At 55.3% G+C, this 20,177-nt stretch overlaps 5 protein-coding genes across 5 annotated transcripts; 2 read left to right on the top strand and 3 right to left on the bottom strand.

Moving 5' to 3' along the window:
• Positions 1 to 2,425: 2,425 nt before the first annotated feature.
• On the bottom strand, positions 2,426 to 4,176 carry IUM83_09411 (uncharacterized protein; the record flags this gene model as incomplete). Its single annotated transcript, XM_067933852.1, has 2 exons — positions 2,426 to 2,765; positions 2,900 to 4,176. 2 exons carry the CDS (start codon positions 4,174 to 4,176, stop codon positions 2,426 to 2,428), a joined length of 1,617 nt encoding a protein of 538 aa, XP_067786679.1.
• Positions 4,177 to 4,254: 78 nt separating this feature from the next.
• IUM83_09410 (uncharacterized protein) lies at positions 4,255 to 13,174 on the bottom strand (the record flags this gene model as incomplete). The annotated part of the gene is made up of 3 exons (XM_067933851.1): positions 4,255 to 4,498; positions 11,403 to 11,465; positions 11,541 to 13,174. The coding sequence occupies 3 exons, from the start codon at positions 13,172 to 13,174 to the stop codon at positions 4,255 to 4,257; spliced, it is 1,941 nt and encodes a 646-aa protein (XP_067786678.1).
• Positions 13,175 to 13,428: 254 nt separating this feature from the next.
• On the top strand, positions 13,429 to 13,906 carry IUM83_09409 (uncharacterized protein; the record flags this gene model as incomplete). Its single annotated transcript, XM_067933850.1, has 2 exons — positions 13,429 to 13,483; positions 13,560 to 13,906. 2 exons carry the CDS (start codon positions 13,429 to 13,431, stop codon positions 13,904 to 13,906), a joined length of 402 nt encoding a protein of 133 aa, XP_067786636.1.
• A 152-nt stretch (positions 13,907 to 14,058) lies between these two features.
• Positions 14,059 to 14,800, bottom strand: IUM83_09408 (AP-2 complex subunit sigma; the record flags this gene model as incomplete). Its single annotated transcript, XM_067933849.1, has 4 exons — positions 14,059 to 14,273; positions 14,354 to 14,469; positions 14,553 to 14,641; positions 14,732 to 14,800. The coding sequence occupies 4 exons, from the start codon at positions 14,798 to 14,800 to the stop codon at positions 14,059 to 14,061; spliced, it is 489 nt and encodes a 162-aa protein (XP_067786637.1).
• A 135-nt stretch (positions 14,801 to 14,935) lies between these two features.
• On the top strand, positions 14,936 to 16,264 carry IUM83_09407 (BTB/POZ and Kelch domains containing protein; the record flags this gene model as incomplete). Its single annotated transcript, XM_067933848.1, has 1 exon — positions 14,936 to 16,264. The coding sequence occupies one exon, from the start codon at positions 14,936 to 14,938 to the stop codon at positions 16,262 to 16,264; it is 1,329 nt and encodes a 442-aa protein (XP_067786605.1).
• Positions 16,265 to 20,177: the final 3,913 nt, after the last annotated feature.

Raw genomic sequence — 20,177 nt, 5'->3', positions numbered from 1 at the left:
TTGACCGCAGCCGAGGTTATGCCGCGAATAGGAACTGTGCCACGCGCGCGCCTCGGCCTCTGGATGGTGATACCACAGGATTGCTCCTGGGCTTTTTAACCGTGTTTGTCCTAGCCCCCCGAAGGTTTAATTGCGGCCATAGGCGCAAAGTTGAACCGAAACTTTAAAGCAAAATTGAAAGTGAGGAGAGTGGAGAGCTTGAAAGGGCAACAAGGAGGCTAATGCGAGCCCCAGGAGCAATTAAGTAATAGGCAGAAGTCATAAGAAATCCAGGAAGTCATATGAAAAGTGGGGTTTCAGAATTATAATTTTCAGAATAGACGTATGTTTTGGCTGTAATCACATCTTGTGATATGCCGTAATATTGTCATGTAGTGAACGATCATATGAGCCAAAAAAAATGTTTTTCAGGCTCTGTGAGAAAAGTATTAGAAATTTATTTCTAATGAGTAAGTTACGATGCAGATCCCAGCTGTCCTAATAAATTCGGGAAATCTGTAAATAAAAGTGTAAAAGAGGACGCTGTAATGTCATGTGACCTAAGAAATCAAGTAAATAAAGTAATCTTAGGTAAACAAAGGATTGGCTAACAGCCGTCTTAAGAAAGGATGGAAATCCGTGTGGTGAACACAAGATGCGATCCGAGATCGGATATGCCAGAACTTTTAGTGGGAGTGTTATGATGTCGTTATGATGGGAAGATATGATGCACTCTAATTGGGTCTAAATATATTATTAAATTAGCCAATAGGAAAGTACAGGTCATCTACTTGTGTGCACTACACACAACCTCCCGAGGGATGTAAGAGGAGGAGGAGGACGCGTGGCGCCGCCACTGCAGTCCCCCTCACTTCGAAGCTGACGGCCAACAGCTAAGGCTGACAAACACCTCGATGACCTCGTCATCCGCTGCTGCCTGCCACGCGTGATCCATTTTTTGCTTCTTCAGCAGCCATCGCCTGGTCATTCTCGATTGCTCGGGTCTAAGGGCCGTTCTTAAGTTCCCGGGACGAATCCCGGTCCCAGAGTCCCAAAATAATAATTGCAAGTGGGAATGTTGTGTTTTCTACACAAACCTTACTAATATCATAAACCCACAATACAACTTGTATGGTTGGGGGTGTGAACGGTGTTTCCTGCTCCCAACGACGCAAAAAAAACTCGGGATCTGTGGGACTTGCGTTATTTAGTCCCAGGACGTGGGAGCGGGAACTTAACCCCTTGATCACCAAGATCTGACACACAAAACACACAAATTAATGTCGTATTATTCGACGAAGCCGTGATATTTAGAAATCGTATGGAGCAGATGTTTGACGTTCGGTTAGGTGTATAACCTTTCAACAGGTTTTCCAACTCAATGTCGTAAGTCATACCACTTTGAAATCATGTGACGATTTCTACGTCGTAAGTGACGAGAAATATTACGGGAAAGACAGTACAAACTTGCAAATCAGTCAATAAATGTTGCACGGTGAAGTCAGTCACTTGTAAAAAAAACAAAGAAAACAGACGTTGACTAAAAAAATGCATTCCAATCGTCAATCGAGCTCTCATCACGTGACACGCAAGCACCGCGCTCACACGAAGGCTGTGCAGCTCCCGCCACTCCCGCTTTCGCTGCCCTCATCGTTTCCCTCCTCGTTGTGAAGCTCCAGCTCGCGGCGTGTCTTCCGGCGATTCCCCGCTTTCTTGCCAGGACGACGCAGCACGACGCGCTTCCCCAAGGCCTGCGGAATCGCCAACCCGCCGTCTAAGTCGTCGTGCCAGATTTCGAAGCACGTCTTGGCCACCCCCCGTACTGACGCCTGATTTTGTTGCACAGCCAGCATTTCGCATTGTCTACAGAGCAACGCTCGCAGAAGAACGTCGTGGCGAAGGACTTCTTCTTATGGTCGGTGCGCAGCAGAGCGCACACCTTGCACGAGCGCTGGCGGCGCTTTTGGACTCCGCTGACAGTCACCCAGTCCTCCGCCTGCTCCAGTGCGTGGGTGAGACGAACAGCAGAGCGCCTTCGATTTTGACTGGCGGTAGAGGGGGTCGCAACGACACCGGCAAAGTCTTCGGCCTTCATCTGTAGCAGCTGGTTCTGTAGCACTACGTTTCACTCCGCTCGCTTCATCGGGGTTGTACACGCCATCTTGGCGGCCTCCTTCTGCGAGATGAACGCGTTTACCAACGCAAGGTCCACCATGCCAAGGAACAGACTCTTATAATATTTTGTAAACTTGGTTGACGTCTGCAAGGAGTAGGACTGGAGGCGGAGTTGATCGTGCACATCAACTTCGCCCATCCAGCGCTGGTAGTCTGTCACCGGCGCCGGGCATGGGACCGTGACCGCACCCACCTGCTTCACCATGCGACCGATAGATGACTCTGCCATTACCGCGCCCGTGCACAGGTAGTGCACAGGCTTGCGGTCCCATCAGTGGAACGCTACCATGGTGGAGACCGCGACCGAGCGCGAGAACGTGAACGTTCCGCGCGGGGTCCTTGCCGGGCGGACGTGGCATTTGTTCTTCACCATGGCGTCGTAGCCTAAGCGATTAGTCGTGATTGTACCAATAACGTACACCTGCATCTTCAGCAGCTCAATCGCAAGTAGAACCGACGAGTAATACCGGTCAATCACGACCGCATGCCACGGAAGGCGATCAGGCCCAAGTATAATGTTGAGGTTCCGAACCACAGCGATGGCGCCCGTCTTGTGATCAAATTTGGCGTCATCATCTCCGCTCCTTCGCTTGCCAGCGTATATCTCAAAGCTGTAAAATACGACAAAGCATTGTAAATTCAGTACTAATGTCGTAAGTTACCACATGCAGATTCAAGAAAAAAATCGTACCGATGGCAGTAGGCAGATCGGGAATCACAAGTCATAAACATTTTTTAGCCGTACCGATGCGGCTTGTCCGGCATGAACATTCGCGTCGTATTGCACCTGGACGTCGCTGGCAGCACGCCCTCGTCAAACGAGAACACTGCTGGTAACGACCACCCCGTCAAAACCTGCTGCTGCAACTTGTCGACGACCGGCCGAAGCTTCCACAGCTTGTTCCGGGTGCGTGGGGCCTCGTTGTTCACAATTTGGAGATCGCGGATGATGTCCGTGCAGCGATTCCGGGTCATGAACCTCCCGAAGGTCCCTGCGGGCAAAGCGCCGTCCTCGACCATCGTCCAGTGCGCGGAGAAGCGGCGCTTCTGTGGGCACAGCAGGCGCGCCACGAGCAGACCGACGACATGAAGGATCTCTTGCGTCTGATACGCCGGCTTCGCCCTGAGTCTCCGCCGGATTTGGGCTATCGTCTCGCGCCGCGACGAGACCTGTTTCCTCTGAATCGCCGCTGCTCGACGGTCAACTTGCTGGAGGCTGTATCTGTTGGTCTCTATATTGATGTGGACCCACAGCGACTTGGGCATAAAGAACAGAAAAGACTCCAGCGGCGAGTGGCATCGCGCGCGCAACTCCGGCTTTGGATGAGCTACTTTATCTCCAAGTCCATCATAAGCAGGCGCATCGCTCTCGAATGTCGATGACACAGACGTCCAGTGCATACCGCGCAAAACGGCCTCACGCGCCTTCTTTGCCTTCTTGTTTAAGGCGTCACTGCTGATCTGCAGTGCTCTGATGAAGGCGTCGTCCATCTGGACCGCGTCGGCTTCGGAGATCACATCGTCGTCACCGTCGCTCTCTTCACAAGCTGGGCTATCACCTTCATCCTCGGTGATGTACTGACCATCGCTCTCGCCAGAGCTGAAGCTCTCGTGCTCGTTCATGCATTCGTCATCAGCTACAAAGTTGACGTCCGTCTTGATCTGCGGCCGGAGCGTCGGATCTGTCGTAGCAGCAGGCCTAGCAGGCGGCTCTGAGTCGCTCTCGAGACCCGACGCCTCGGACAATAGCTGCAGTGATGCCGCGGCTTGTTGTTGTGACTCATCCACAGTCAAGCAACTAGCCGACAATCCAAATTCCAGCGAAACAGCCGCCTGCGAAAGCTCGACGTCCAAGTTGCTGTCGAGCAGCGCGTCCAGCGTCCTCTGCGACAGTTCCACGCTCGTATCAATTTGAGAAGCAGTGATTATGGAGTCGGCATCAAACTGCTCCGCAGCAGACTCAGCACTCGAGCTCGTCCTCTTAGCCGCCGCGCTCGTCGTCGTGTCCGCCGCCGCGCCCATCGTTGTGGTCTTGGCCGCCGCGCTTGTCGTCCGGGCCTTAGCTGTTGCGCTTGTGGTCTTGGCCGACTCGCTTGTCGCTCAGGGCTTGGCCGTCGCGGTTGTGGTCGTGTCCGCCGCCGCGCTCGACCTCGTCGTCGTCGTCTTGGCCGCCGCGCTCGTCGCTGTGGTCTCGGTCGCCGCGCTTTTCGTCCGGGGCTTGGCCGTGGCGCTTGTTTTCGTGTCCTCTGCTGCGCTCGTTGGCGTCAAAATCTTGCCCTGGTCCAGCAATCCTGACTTGAAGGCGTGCTCCACCAGCGCGGCCTCACCATAGAAGGCATGGGCTCTATCAGGGGTCACGTATCCCCACTGCAGGGACACCCAGTCGGCTTTTATCCGTCCACCCCGCCGCCCGGAGCTGGCGCCACAAGTGCGGGAAGCCGACCTCGTGGAGAGCGGCGGCGGCTTTCCCGCGTGTACTCGACCAAATTCGCGCCATCCGGCTAATCTTGAAATGAGTGGCATCAAGCGCAGCGATCGTCGATCCTCCAAATGTTCCCCTATCTCAACTTTGTTTTCACCCCTAAACCTCTAGCTCTCTTTGTTTTCGCAAAAGTCTATTTCATTTGATACTTATCATACAGCTGCATGTCACTTGATTAAAGTATTGGAAATTCTTATCCGAGCCAAATTCTATATGAGCACTTGTAATGTCGTAACTTACGACATACGATTTTTGGGAAGTCGTATCTTACGACGTTGGTAATCAAGGGGTTAAGAACGGCCCTAAGCAGCTCCTGCTTAGACACCGGCATCGACAGCGACCTCGCCGTCTACGGGCACCGTGGCGTATCTCGTATGCGAACAGCAGCGCGGACTGCGCACTTGACAGTGTTCAAGGTGAAGGATAACCGCTCGCGATTTCTGTACGGTAACTTGAGGGATCTGCACGAATCCCAGACCCACTGAACCATGCCTAGCATCTAGCATCCTGGCGGTGGGAAGTTTGAACTGCTCGTGGTTGGCCCACTGGCGTCCACCCTCTCAGTTCAGTCGTATCAAGGAAGTTTCGCATTCACTCTGCGGCACCTTGAACCTCCAAGTATCCATGGCTATGGCCAGGGGATTCAGGCCAGGGGATCCCCTGGCCTGAATCAGTGCCATTCTCCATTTTGGCGCGGGCCAAGAGCACGAATGGAGAGAGGGGAGTTCGCAGAAGCTGCTGAAACGGGTGACCTCGTGAGAGCCCGGGAGTTAGTTCGGCATGTACTGGGGTCTGACATAGTGACGGCGCTGTGGAAGGCTTCTCGAGAGGGTCGTCTGGACGTTGTCCGCCTTCTCGCTGGGCAATGCGGCGCCGACGTGAATGCCGAACATAATGATGGATGCACGGTCCTTATTTGGGCCGCTGCGGAAGGTCACTTGGATGTCGTGCAGTATCTCGCTGGGGAATGCGGCTCCGACGTGAATGCGATGACCGACAATGGATACACGGCGCTGATGTGGGCCGCTAAGGGTGGTCACTTGGATGTCGTGCAGTATCTCGCTGGGGAATGCCGCGCCGACGTTAATGCCAAACGTAAAGATGGGCGTATAGCGCTGATGTTGGCCGCTCAGGGTGGTCACCTGGATGTCGTGCGATATCTCACTGGCCAGTGCGGAGCCGACGGGAACAATGATGGGTTCACAGAGCTGATGTTAGCTGGGGAAATTGGCCACGTGGACGCGTGGCGATACCTTGCGAAGGAGGTTGGATCTGACCTCAACACTACACACAATACCGATCGATATTACCACACTGAAGACGCAACCATGTATTCTGACCTAGAGGTGAATGACAAGAACGATGACGGGCGGGGGGCTATTCGATCTAGCGATACTGGTGTAATGAGGTATTTAGCTGAGGTGTGCGACGCTAACTTTTATGGCAACAGGAACAGTGTACGCACGGGGCTGATCGCGGGTGCACGAGATAATCGCGCGGACGTTGTCCGGTACCTCACCGAACATTTTGGCGCTGATGTGAAGGACACTGTTTCTGGAAACCTAGCGCTGGCTCGAGCCGCTAAAGAGGGCCACATGGACATTGTTCGGCATCTCGTTGAGCAGTGCAGTGCTGGCATGAATGAGAATATCAGTTATGGATACATAGCGCTCATGTTGGCTGCCGAAAATGATCGTGCAGATATCACGCGGTATTTTACTAATCAATTTTGCTTAAAGAATCAACTGAGTGACACCAATGCCCCTCAATGGAAAATCAAAGCTGAGGAATTTAGTGCCGACGACGATTACGCGAAGAAATGTTCCCGAAACGACGTACAGAACCTCACTGACATTTCTGGCGTTGATGTAAAAGCTTTGCTGGAATACGGATACACGGCGCTGATGTTGGCAGCTCTATATGGGTACATCGACATTGTGAAGTACCTTACTGAAGAATGTGGCGTAAATGTGCATTCCAAGAATAAAGGCGGATACACAGCGTTGGTGTTAGCTGCTCAAAATGGGCACGCCGACGTTTTGCAGTACCTCGGTGAGGATTATGACGCCGATGTGAACGTTCAAGACAATGATGGGCGCTCAGTGCTGATGTGGGCAGCTCAAGGTGGCCACATTAGCGTTGTCCAGTACCTCGCTGACCAATGCGGCGCTGACGTAGAAGCCAAGATGAACTATGGATACACAGCCCTGATGTTAGCAGCTCAGAATGGCCACACAGACGTCGTGAAATACCTCGTTCACACTTGTAAAGCTGATGTCAACACCAAGAAGCGTGATGGGTATACAGCGTTGGTGTTGGCTGCCGAAAATGGCCACACAGACGTCGTGAAATACCTCACTCACACTTGTAAAGCTGATGTCAACGCCAAGAAGAGTGATGGGTATACAGCATTGATGTTGGCTGCCGAACATGGCCACACGGGCGTTTTGCGGTACCTCGCTGAGAGTTGTGATGCTGAGGTGAATGTGGAAAACAGAGACGGATACACGGTGTTGATGATGGCCGCTAAAAGTGGCAATATGGACGTCATTCAGTACCTCACTGGGCAGTTTGATGCTGATGTACATGCTAATCACAATGCAGCGTTGATCGTGGGTGCTGGTTATGGTTGTATAGATGCCGTGAAATATCTTGCTGATAAATGTCACGCCGACGTGAATGCCGTGAATGATGACGGCTATACAGCACTGACATTGGCTGCTCGACATGCTCGCAAAGATGTCATTCAGTATCTCGCAAAACAATGTAAGGCTGACGTGAACGCTACGAACAAGGAAGGATATACGGCGCTAATGGAGGCTGCTCGGCATGGTCACTTGAATGTCGTCCAGTACCTCGCTAAAGAAAGCAGTGCTTGCGCTAACGCTAACGCAAATACGAACGACGGATACACAGCGTTGATGTTGGCTGCTGAAAAGGGCCACATTGATATCGTGGCATATCTAGTTAAGCAATGCACTGCTGAAGTAGATGCGAAGAACAATGAAGGTTACACAGCGCTGGTATTCGCCGCTGCAAATGATCACACAAACGTCGTGCAATACCTTGTTGAGCATTGTAGCGCAGACGTTGACGCCTCCAGCAATTACGGATACACAGCGTTGATGCTGGCTGCTCAGTATGGCCACAGGGATATCGTGAAATACCTCGCTGAGCAAGGTGGTGCAGATGTAAATGCAAAAAACCAGGATGGCAACACAGCTGTTCGCCTCGCTGCGGATCGAGGCCATTTTGAAATCCAGCGGAATCTTACACTACTTATTTCAGCTACAGCAGAAAATCTTCACAGGGATAAAAGTAAAGTCACTAACGGAGCCATGCCGCCTTCCGATGACGTAAGCTGCGTCATTCGTCCGGCTGAGATTGAGCTGATTGGCTTTAGTCAGAACATTGATATCGGAGGTGACTTCCGGGCCAAGTGGCTCGATGCCGACGCGGTCGTAAAGGTCTTCATTCCAGACGCGGCTCACTCATCCTTCGAAGATGAAGTGCGTCTGTGGAAGCGCCTACGGCATCCCAATGTGCTCAAAATGTACGGGGCGTGCCACGCTGGTCCACATCTACAGTTTTTTGTGTGCGAGTATGCCAGCCAGGGCTCGCTGTGGGAGCATGCTATCTCGTCATCAGTGGAGAATCGGACAGTGTGGAAGTATCTACACGATGCAGTGTTAGGTCTCGAATATCTCCATGAGTGTGGAATTGTTCATGGAGACCTTCGTTGCAGTAACATTTTGATCGGCGGCGATGGCATCGCAAAGTTGTCGAACTTCGGACTGAGCCAGAAGGTAAACAGGAAAAACCAAGTTTCATCGACTGTTGTTGGATCGACGCACTGGCAGGCTCCTGAGGTCCTCCGAGGAGGACCGCCATCGTTTCAGTCCGATGTGTACTCTTTGGGGATGTGTGTTTTGGAAGCTCGTGGACGCGAGAGACCTTGGGACAATGTAGCTGAGAATGACATACTCGCTGAGAAATTAGAGTGGGACCCTGAAGACATTGATTCGGACTCAGACTATGAGTTGGACACTGAGTCCGACTTGGTGCATCGGATGTGCTGTCAAAACCCTCACAAGCGCATCAGTCTGTCGTCCATCGCCTGCAAGCTTGAGCAATTGATGATCAATGAGGGGGTCAATCAATACCAGCCAGAATCACAGCCCACGAGCTGCTTTGATGAAGAGGCACATGACCGATTGGAAGAGGCGTGGTTGAAGCTAGAAGGAAGCATGGAGACCTGCGACAACGCTCGGTATTGTGGAGTATTCAACGCGCTGAAAACCATACGCGAACACATGCGAAAGTCAACCCACCAACCGGCACTGGTCGCGCGGTTCCACGCGATACTCATCGAATTCTGTCGGATGGTCGAAATATCACCTGAACGTGCTCGAGTGGTGTGTTTATCCTCAACTCGAGCCACTACTAACAGCTTGTACGCAATTCAGTGGCGCATCGAGTCGCTGATGGCTTTATTAGGAATGTCGGTGGATTCATCGACAGAGATGAAAGTGCAATGTAAGCAACAGCGCAGTGAACAGATCGAGTTATTCGTGTCACGAGTGTCCGACACTTCTTACCTACTACTGAACGATTTGAAATCAGTGGAGGAGAGGTCGGTGTTTCTGATTATGCTAAAAGCAGAGATAAATCATCATGTGGACAAGTACACTCATGATCAGCTTGCAATCATGAAGGAAGCATACGCAGATATTGACAGCAAACTTAGGAGCGATGATTTATCTTCGCTTACACCAGAATGGTTCATCCCTTGGTATCAATTAGAGGTTGACGAATCGAGGTGTCTAGGGAGAGGTGGATTCGGCAGCGTGAACCAAGCCAGGTGGCTGGACTCAGACGTGGTGGTGAAACGAGTGGTATTACCAGGTTACCATGACAAATCAGAATCCCTATCAAAGCTCATCGACATGCCGGTCAGTCAAGACCAACTCGACATCACCAAACGAAAAGAGGCTTTGAAGATGTTTCGTCACGAAGTGGACATTTGGTTTGGATTTAGTCACCCTCACGTCGTTCGGCTGTTTGGTGCCTGCCACGTCGGTATTCCTTTCTTCGTCTGCGAGTACGCCGCCAACGGGACTTTAGTCAGCTATTTGCGACAACACCCCAATGAGTTATGGGCGAAGCTACATGAGGCTGCGTTGGGCATCCAATACTTACACGCTCGCGGAGTCGTGCATGGCGACCTGAAAGGAAACAACATTGTGATCGGCAGCGACATGAAAGCGAAGGTGACGGACTTTGGTCTTAGTTCGGTCGCGAGTAGCGAGAACAAGACGTTGGTGTCAGCTGCTTGGCAATGGGTGGCGCCGGAATTACTCGATTCCAACAAACGCCCGACCTTCGCGTCCGATATATACTCACTGGGTATGTGTATCGTGGAAGCCCTGCGGGTGGTGGAGGCGTTGGAATCAGACCATGACTCGCTCCAATGCCTGCCGTGGCGTATTACTGACCTAACTGCTATAAAATATCACGTAACGCGTGGCGAATTGCCGTCTCGACCATCGATATGTGATGAGAGTCAATGGGAGTTGGTGAAGCGTATGTGCGTGTTGGCGCCTGAGAAGCGGATCAAGATCTCGACGGTGGTTGAGGAGCTTCAGAGACTGACCATCAGCACCGAATCATGCGTCCTAGTTGATACCTTGCGCCCGGATTCGGTTGGTTGGGAATCTGTCGCCGAAGTAATTTCTGGAGCGCAGTTACAGCTAAATCAACTGCAAGATAGCAGCAACAAAAATCAAGATGACGATGTACTCTCGCTGCATATTTCGTTGTGGGATAGGATTAAAAAGCTCCACGATCGGATTGACGGCAACCAGAGCGAAAAGTGCCATGTTGTGTTCTGCTCGTTGGTTGCCGACGCTGATATGGCCACATCGAAGCTACGAGACAGGGGTGGAGGTATCGTCTCGCTGGCTCAAACAACGATGCAGTGTTATGCGCTGGATCGAGCGCTGAGCAAGTGGTGCGACGCTTACTTTATATTCTGCGAGACTTAAGTGTCAGATTCCGCTGTGGGGGTCGATCAAGAAGTTGGGTGCAGCGCAGTAAACAGCACTGTTTGGGCAAGGCTATACGGAAGGCGTGTAGTTGCCCGCCTCGCTTTGCTTGGGGTATGCGTATGCTTACATGTTTTCTTCTTGTATGGTCCTTGAAGCCGGTCGAGATATCGGGGTTGGTTGGGAACTTGTGGGACTGATCAATATTACCACAGCTACGTCGGAGGCTACGTCAATCGCGAGCCAGTGAACATTATTGTCACGAAGCTTTGGGTTGAAACACTTGAAGCGCTGCATGGCTACATTGACCAGAGCGATAAGTGCCGTGCACACGGTCAGCTCCCTGAGTGCACAGCGAAGCTACGAGAAAAGAACGGATGAGTGCCTCGCTAGCTCACACAACAACGCAATGTTTTGTTCGGCATGTATGAAGCAGGATAATCAAGCACGCCACGAAAGGTGCAGCACAGCTTCACTAGCCGAAACGTGGGCGAGAAGCTGAAGAAAGTTGTTTCGTCAAAGCGAGTCGCTGAAAGCGATAGTGCTGAGAAGCAGACGCCAGCCAGCGGGTTGATCTATCCGTTTCTAGTTTCTACGTAGGCCAACATAACTTCCATAGGAAGAGGACTTGCGTCGGCAACTATATTACGAAGTATGATGCTTATTCCTGTTTTTTTTTGGTTCCTATCTCCATCGTTCGCTTGCCAGCTATTAGCTCTCACCGCCCAGCACACAGTGGGCAAATGTACTTGTCTTCCGTGTTGGCCATGGCTGCAATCAGCTCCCTGTAAACAAAAAACAAAACAGGCAGGTGTTGGAATATATCGTGATGCCACTGCCCACAACATAATGGAACGTACGGAGTGAGACTCGGATCGCAAGCACCGTGCACCCAGAGCTCGCACGAGTCGCAGCAGACAAAGGTGTTCTGGTCGTCGTCCTCGTAGACTTCGCTGCAAACCGGGCAGTACTGACCCAGCGCACGCAGCTCGCGTTCGCGCGCCAGCTCCTTCTTCGTGCGAGCGCGCTTCTTCACAGCGGGCGCTGGAGGCACAGCAACCGCCGCAGGAGTCGTCGGAGCACTTGCTTCCACTCGCTTGGACCGCGACGAAGACGTTTTGCGCTTCTTCGACGCGGACGCGGGGGACTCCGCCAGCACAACAGGCTCCACCCGCTGCACGCTCTTCCGCTTCCGAGCCGACGACCTCGCAGGCGTGGAGGCCATCCCGTCTGCTCCATCGAGACCCTGATCGTCACTGCCGTCCAGCACTTCTGGCTCCGTATCAACCACCATCGCCTCCGTACGTCTCGCCGACTCGGCCTGGTCACCTGCAAACGCCGACACCTGCGGCGTGGCGTACGGCTCCGGGGCGCGGTCCGCGTACACGAAGCCGTTCATCTGCGCGGGCGACGGGATCGGCGTGGGGCCGTCGCTGTCCGAGTCGTCGGCCGCCTCGCGCCTGCGCCGGTGTTTCTTCTTCTTCTTCTTGTCCTTGCGGCTGTGCTTGCGGTCCTTCTTCCGCTCCTTCGAGGCGGCCGTGGCCGCCTCAATCTCCCCCCTCGTGAACTTGAGGATGACCGCCGCAGGGGCCTCCTGCTCGCTCTGCTGCTGGCCTGCACCCCCCACGGCCTCCTCCCCGGCCGCGTCCTGCGTCTTGAGCTCCTTCTGCTGCCTCTGGAGCGCGTGGATCTGGTGCTTCAGCCGCTTCTTCTCCTGCAGCGCCTGGTCCGTCCTGCGCCGCTCCTCGCGCCGCCGCTGGACGCGCTTCTTGTCGAACAGGTCGGCCCGCTCCAGCCGGAGGAAGCAGCGCAGACACAGGTCCGCGGCCGCCTCCGTGGCCCGCTGGCGCCACAGCGGCGTGGACTGCGTGCCGCACGCGCGGCACGTCTTGGCCAGCAGCGGCACGGGGTCCAGCACGGCGGCCATGGGCGCGGCCTTGCGCTTGCCGCCGCGGCCGCGCGCCGGCTTGGCCACCGTCTTGAGCGCGAACTCGGCCGGCGGCCAGGGCCGCTCGCGCACGGGCCGCGCCTCCTGCTGCGCGGCCTGCTCGAGGCCGAGCTCCTTGTCCAGCGCGCCGTCGACGCGCGCCTGGCGCAGCGCCAGCTTGGCGTTGGCCGGCCGCGGCGCCCACTGCGCGCGAGGCAGCGGCCGGAACTCCGTCTGCTCGGGCGTGGCGTGGCCCCAGCGCGCGTTGCGCTGCGCGAAGCAGCGGCGGCGCAGCAGCTCCAGCTCCGTGTCGGCCCGCAGCGTGGCCTCGCTCAGCGCCGGCAGCTGCTGCGCGCGCGCGTACAGCGCCTCCAGCTGCCGCCGCACGGCCGCGGGGCTGTCCACGGCGCCGAAGGCGGCCACGGCCGCGGCCCGCGGCGGCGCAGCCTGCGCGGCGTACGCGACGCTCACGCGCGCGTCGTGGCACGGCAGCAGCGGCAGGCCGTCGCTGCCCACGCGGAACGGGCGCGACGCGTGCTGCGCGCCGCCCGAGGTCGAAGAGGTCATGCAGCCGTCCGTGTCCCTGGTCTCGACGTGTGGTCTTCCTCTGTACGAGTTCCTGTCTGAGGTGGTTCAGATTCTGGAACACGTACAGAAGGATGCGGTCCACTGTGGGGCGGACTCGACATGGCTAAATGCTAAATCTAAGTTAGATGGGTAGGGACTAGGATGTTCCAGATGTAGATTTGGGTAGTGTAACCCCGATGGTTACTTTTGTGGGGTTACCATTCGCGAATCACCACCACACACAAGAGCTGAAGATGTTCGCGCTTGGTCGTAGTATGCGTCGCTTCTCGACGGCGGCGCCGCGCAAGGGTACGCTGCGCGGCTGCGAACGTGTACCCCTCATGGGCGTAACCCCTGGCTAACTGATACTCGCTGACGGCCGCAGAGTACCCGACGTCCTTCATCTCGCACCTGCGCACGCAGAAGCTCAACGTGTTCAACATCGGCATCGCGTTCCTGACGCTGTCGCTGTCGTCGCAGATGGTCACGTACAAGCAGAAGTACGAGAAGGCGCTGGCCGAGCAGACGCAGCTGGGCCACAAGGTGGCCGCGCTGGAGCAGCTCGTGCTGGACCTGGGCGGCGCGCTGCCCGACGACGAGGCGCTGGCCAGGGCGCGCGAGGCGGCCCAGGAGGCCGAGGCCCAGGCGCTGCGCGAGCGCGAGGAGGAGGCCAAGGCGCTGGCGGCGCTCACGGCGGACGACAAGCAGGGCAAGAAGAGCAAGCTTATTTAGGCCAGGCCATAGAGGACGCGACTGTGAATAGCTGTCGGAAAACCACGAAGCACACGCTGCAGAAAGCTCGATCAATAATGCTGCATCACTTGAAGGCGGCGGGGGCCTTAGCGGCCCACTCGCTACAGTTGGCTTGCCGTGTCTTGGCGCGGTCACTTCTTGATCGTGGACTGCAGCGAGCGTCTGGACGAGATGGTGTCCATGCGGTTCATCTCGTTGACCGCCGTGAGCACCTCGTTGATGTTGGTCTCCAGCACCATGCCGCCCATGACGATCTCGTCCAGCGCGTAGTGCACCTTGTCGCTGTGGAAGATCAGGTCCAGCTCGCACACGTTCTCGAAGATCTTGTCCAGCGTCTCCACGAACACTGCAGACAGAGGCAACAGAGCAGACGTCAGGTCTCCACTCCCACCCCCACTAGCTACAACCACTGCACTCCTCCCTCACCCTGGATCAGGTCCAAGATGCCGAGGTCGCTCTCCTGCTTGTCCACCGCGAAGACGAAGTACAGCGTCGCGTAGTGCCGGTAGATGAGCTTGACGCCGTCCCCCCAATACCGCACCCTGCACCCGTCGCACCCCTCGTCAGCCCCACAGATCCTACTACCACCACACAGCAAGGTCACCCTCTTGCAGGGGGGACGTACGTGCCCTCCAGGAAGTTGCAGAGCGTGTCGGGGCGCTTGGACACCTGCGTGTAGATGTCCCGGATCACCGCCTGCTGCTCGGCATCCGGCTGCAACAACACACACACACAATACACACACAGTGAGCCATCCTCCACCTCTACGACCACAGCCTCCACCTCCCTACGCCCCCTACGCACCACGTGCTCGTAGAACTTGACGATGCGCGGCTTGCCGTGGTTGTTCACGATGAGGATCCCCTTGATCATCTCGCTCGCCTTCCTAGTCAAAACGCCAACTATTCGTGTGTCGCACACGGAATTCCCATCCAATCCGGGTCGGACACTTAAAAAAAAAAAATAGCGGATCGGGACCCATTCGCTGACCCGACCACGTCTCACTCCATGGCTGCCGGAGCCGCCGTGGAGCCGCGCGGACGCCGCCAAGACCGCGCGCGTGCTCCAGGCCGCCAGGGCGCCGACAGCTCGGAGGACATGGAGCGCGAGGAGGAAGAGGAGGACGAGGACGCGGACTCGGACGACGAGGAGGAGACGCAGATCCCGCTCGAGGACCAGGTCATGACCCAGGAGCTGCCGCAGCGCGACACGAGCCCGCCGCCCGTGCAGAGGCGCTCGCCGCCCACGTCGCCGCCGCTGCCGATGACCGAGACGCTGGCCGGCTCCCGCTCGGGCCCCGCGGCGCCCACAGCAGTAGCAGTAGCCTCAGTAGCAGCAGCAGCGGACGCGGCGTCCGCCACGCCGCAGTCGAACGAGGACGAGGACTCGCGCTCCGAGACGTCGTCGGAGGTGAGCCAGGGCTCGGGCCACGCGCCCAGGCGCCGCGGCCCGCGCTCGCGCGTGTCCACGGCCTGCTCGGACCACCGGGACCTGTCGGCGCGGCTGAGGCGGGCCGTGGCCTGCGACGCCGAGGGCGAGCAGAGCTTCGGCCAGGCCATGGTCGGCGCGGACGTGGTGCTGTGCGTCCGCCGCGGCGAGGCGCGCAGAGAGGCCAACGGCAGCTCGCAGAGCAACGGCAGCGGCGTCAGGCGCTTCCACGCGCACAGGTTCATCCTGGCCGCCAGCTCGCCGCCGTTCCGCGCCATGCTGACGGGCGGCATGCGCGAGTCGGCGCGGCGCGACGTGGAGCTGCACGACATGGAGCCCACGACCGTGGAGAAGATGCTGCTCTTCGTGTACACGGGCGACGTGGTGCTGGAGCTCGAGAGCGTGCTGGGGCTGCTGATCGCGGCCGAGATGTACGAGCTGGAGGCGCTCCGAGAAATGTGCAAGGGCTTCGTGCTCCAGCACGCGCACGAGGTGTTCTGCGACCCGCAGGTCGTGCAGCTGCCCGAGAAGATCCTGCTGGAGCTCATCCCGCAGGACGAGCTGCAGATCCGGGAGCTAGCGCTCATGGAGGCGCTGGTCATGTGGGGCGAGTCGCGCGTGGCGAACGCGGACAAGCCGCTCGGAGACTTGCTGGCGGACATGATGGAGTTCGTGCGCTTCCCCACCATGAGCGTCAGCGACCTCTACGGCAAAGTCCGGCCGCTGGTGAACGACGGCGTCATCCGAGAGCACCTGCTCACGGAAGCGCTTTTCAACCATCTCAAGTGGGGGTCGCAGACTGGTATCGCAGCCAAGAGGGCCAAGCCACGTGCACTCACTGCCTCACTGCGCAAGCGGAAGCGCGTTTCATTTACGCAGCACGTCACGTTCGAGACCACAGCACAATGAGATTGGTGAATGAAACTACATGCACCCAGCTACCACACACTGCAACTACATGTGGAGGAGAGTGGACAAGACCGGCAAGGAGAGAAGCTGATGTTATTATTATTAAGCCTTAGAGCGCGAAGTTCATGTGCATCCTCCTGCAGCATTTTATGTTTGTTAGTCGTTCACCGTGGGTCATCCTGCTGCTACAGCTCCCGGCAACTCGCTCCTAGCAGTATTCAACCAAAGTTGCGTCAATAACAATGAAGTATGCGTCGCACAACTTGCTCAGCGAGCGTTCCAGTGCATGGCACCGCATTGTCGTTTGTGCAACCGAAACGAGATTTTTGTCCTTGTCTCGCAACTTCACCGTGGCATCATTTGCGTCACTAACCAGCGAACAGAATGCTGCCCGGCACTCGTTACTCGAATCTCCGTCGATATGATTGTGCACCCGTTCAAGGTTTTTCCACAACGAAACGTGCAGCGACAGCACTTGGTCGCGTTGATTTCCGCTGTCTTGTGGTGGACTCAGCTGTCGCTGTACAGTGGCGATTACTTTGCCGACAGATTCCCAGTTCACAGAATCTTGTAGCAAGGTGTCACCGAGGTCGTCTGGTTGACTAGAGGCGCTCACATTGGCTAGCTTCGCAAGCTCATCAACGACGGTCGAGATCTTAATTCGCTTTTGAGGATCCAATGCGCACATCTTCTTGACCAGCTCCCATTCACTGTCCTCGCACATCGATGGTCTTGACGGCAAGGTGCCACGTGTGGCGTGGTATTTTACAGCACTTCGGTCACCAACTCGCCAGGGCAAGCAGTGGCGTGAATCTTTGCCCGACTTGCCTGCCTCCACGACTCTTAGTGCCTCCACGACGCACATACCCAAAGAATACATATCCGACGCAAAAGTGGGGTGTTGGTCTGTACCGAGTAACTCCGGAGCCACCCACTGCCAAGCGCCTGAAATCGTTTGCGCCTTGCTCCCGCTGCTCGCGACCGACCTAAGACCGAAGTCCGTCACCTTCGCTTTCATATCGCTCCCGATCACGATGTTGTTTCCCTTCAGGTCGCCATGCACAACATCACGAGCGTGCAGATACTGAACACCCAGTGTTGCCTCATGCAGCTTCGCCCATATCTCATCGGGGTGTTTTTGCAAGTAGCTGACTAACGTCCCGTTGGTAGCGTACTCGCAGACGAAAAATGGTCTTCCAACGTGACAGGCACCAAAGAGCCGGACGACGTGAGGATGGCTAAAGCCAAACCAAATGTCCACTTCACTACGAAACATCATCAACGCTTCTGCTCGCTTCGTGGCGTCATTTTGGGGTTGGCTAGCAGACGGGCCCTCCCATGCAGACAAATTTGACAAGGAAGTCCAACCGTCCGTTGTGTTCCCCGATTCGGTCAAGATGACTTGTTTTACCACCACATCCGAGTCCAACCACTTGGCTCGCTTCACACTTCCAAACCCACCCGTACCCAGACAACTCCACTCATCGATAATCAACTCATACCAGGGAATAAACCACTCCGGTGTGAGCTCCGACAAATCATCACTCTCAAGTGTGCTGGCAATATCAGCGTATGCTTTCTCCATGACAGCGATTTGTTGAGCGGTGTACTTGTCCACATGATCATCCATCTCTGTTTTTAACATTTTCAGAAACGCCGATCTCTCCTCCGCTGATTTCAAATCGTTCAATAGAAGAAAAGTATCTGCCACGCCGGACACGAACACCTCGATCTGTTCACTGCGCTGCTGCTGCCAACACACCTCTCCCCCTGTGGATATATCAACTGAATCTCCTAGCGATGCCGCGAGCGAGTTAATACGCCACTGAAACGCGTACATGCTGGTGGTTGTTGCACGAGACGAAGACAAACGCATTATATTGGCCTGTTCAGGTGATAGGGTCGTGGTCTGATAAAACTCAGTCAGCAACGCGTAGAATCGTGTGAACAGTGTCGGGTGGTGGGTTGTCTCCTGCATGCGGTCGTGCATGATCTTGAGCTCGTTAAATGCTCGGCAATGTCGGTCATTGTCACAGTTTTCCATGATCGCCTGCAGTTTTGCCCACGCTTTTGCCAGCTTTCCACAGTCATAATCGTCGAAGGAGGTTGCGGGCTCGAGCTCGGGCTCGGATGCTTTAGAGCTCTCTTTGATCGCTAGACGCTCGAGCTCATAGACAACTGACGACAGAGTGGGGCGTTTGTGAGGATCTTGGCGGAACAACGACATGAGATTGAATTCATCGTCAGAGTCAGAGTCAGAGTCTTCTGGGATCCACTCCATTTTGTACGCGAGTGCCTTCTTATCGGGTATATTACCCAAAGGCATCTTTCCTTCCACTACTTCCAAAATGCACATTCCCAGGGAGTACACATCCGACTGGAACGATGGTGGATTACCTCGGAGTACTTCAGGAGCCTGCCAGCGCATCGACCCAACTACATTCGGGGACCCTTGACTTGTCTTTTTCTTCGACCCGCTTAACCAAAAATTTGACAACTTTGCCATGCCATCGCTTCCGATCAAAATGTTACTGCAGCGAAGATCTCCGTGAACGATTCCTCGCTCATGGAGATATTCAAGACCTAACGCTGCATCACGCAGGTACTTCCTAACAGTTCGATTTTCCTCTGGCAACAACGTCACATGCTCCCAAAGTGAGCCCTGACTGGCATACTCGCATACAAAGAACTGCAGTTGTGAGCCAGCGTGACATGCCCCGTACATTTTGACCACATTGGGGTGCCGCAGGCGCTGCCACAGCTGAACCTCGTCGTCGAATGATGAAAAGGATGAATCAGGGATGAAGAGCTTCACGACCGCATCAGCATCGAGCCACTTGGCCTGGAAGTCGCCCCCGATGTTACGGTTCTTGCAGAAAACGGTCAGCTCAATCTCTGACGGAGGAATGGACCAGCTTCGACGATGGTCGGGAAAAGGCATAATCCCGCTATTGAGTTCTCTGCTATCATCGTTACTGAGCGTTAGAAATCGTGTCAGTATCCGCTGAATGTCATGGTAGCCACCATTAGCAGCAACCCTCACGGTAGAATCCCCATCCTTGTCCACAGAATTCACATTTGCGGAGCATTGTTCGACTAACCATTGGACCATATCAGTCTTTCTTTGCCGAACGGCCTCCAACAGGGCGTTGTCGCCGGTATAGTTCAATGTATTTACGTCCGAGCCGCATTGTTTTATAAGATACCACACCACGTCCTTGTGGCCATTATTCGCGGCCCGCATTAGTGCTGTGCATCCGTCATTGTCCTTGATGTCTACGTTAGCCCTATGTTGTCCGGCAAGGAGCTGCACAACAGCCAAGTGGCCACTTCTAGCGGCTAGTGCCAGTGCTGCGGATCCGTCATTACACTTGGCTTCCACGTCAACGTCACGCTGCTCAGCGAGATACCGCACGACGTCAACATGGCCACATAGAGCAGCTCCCATCAGCGCTGTGCATCCGTCGTCGTCCTTGGTATTTACGTCAGCTCGATGTTGTTCAGCGAGCAGCCGCACAACGTCCACATGCCCATTTTTCGCGGCCAGCATCAGCGCTGTGTATCCGTTATTAGTTTTGGAATCCACGTCAACCTCATGCTTGTCAGCGAGAAAACGAACAATATCGATGCTGCCCTTTTCAGCGGCCAATATCAGTGCCGTGCATCCTCCCTTGTCCGTTGTATTGATGTCAGCACGATGTTGCTCGGTGAGGTACTGCACCACGTCAATATGTCCACCTTTAGTGGCCCTTAATAAGCGCCGTCCCACCTAAAATGTCTTTGCAATTTACCTCTGCTCCATGTTGCTCAGTGAGGTACTGCACCACGTCAATATGCCCACCTTCAGTGGCCCTAATAAGCGCCGTCCGGCCGTAATTGTCTTTGCCATTTACCTCTACTCCATCTTGCTCAG

This window comes from Phytophthora cinnamomi, assembly GCF_018691715.1.
Source record: "Phytophthora cinnamomi strain GKB4 chromosome Unknown Contig67, whole genome shotgun sequence".
NCBI classification, from domain to species: Eukaryota; Oomycota; class Peronosporomycetes; order Peronosporales; family Peronosporaceae; genus Phytophthora; species Phytophthora cinnamomi.
The sequence above is the reverse complement of the archived record's forward strand: the minus strand, read 5'-3'. Positions and strand labels throughout refer to the sequence as shown.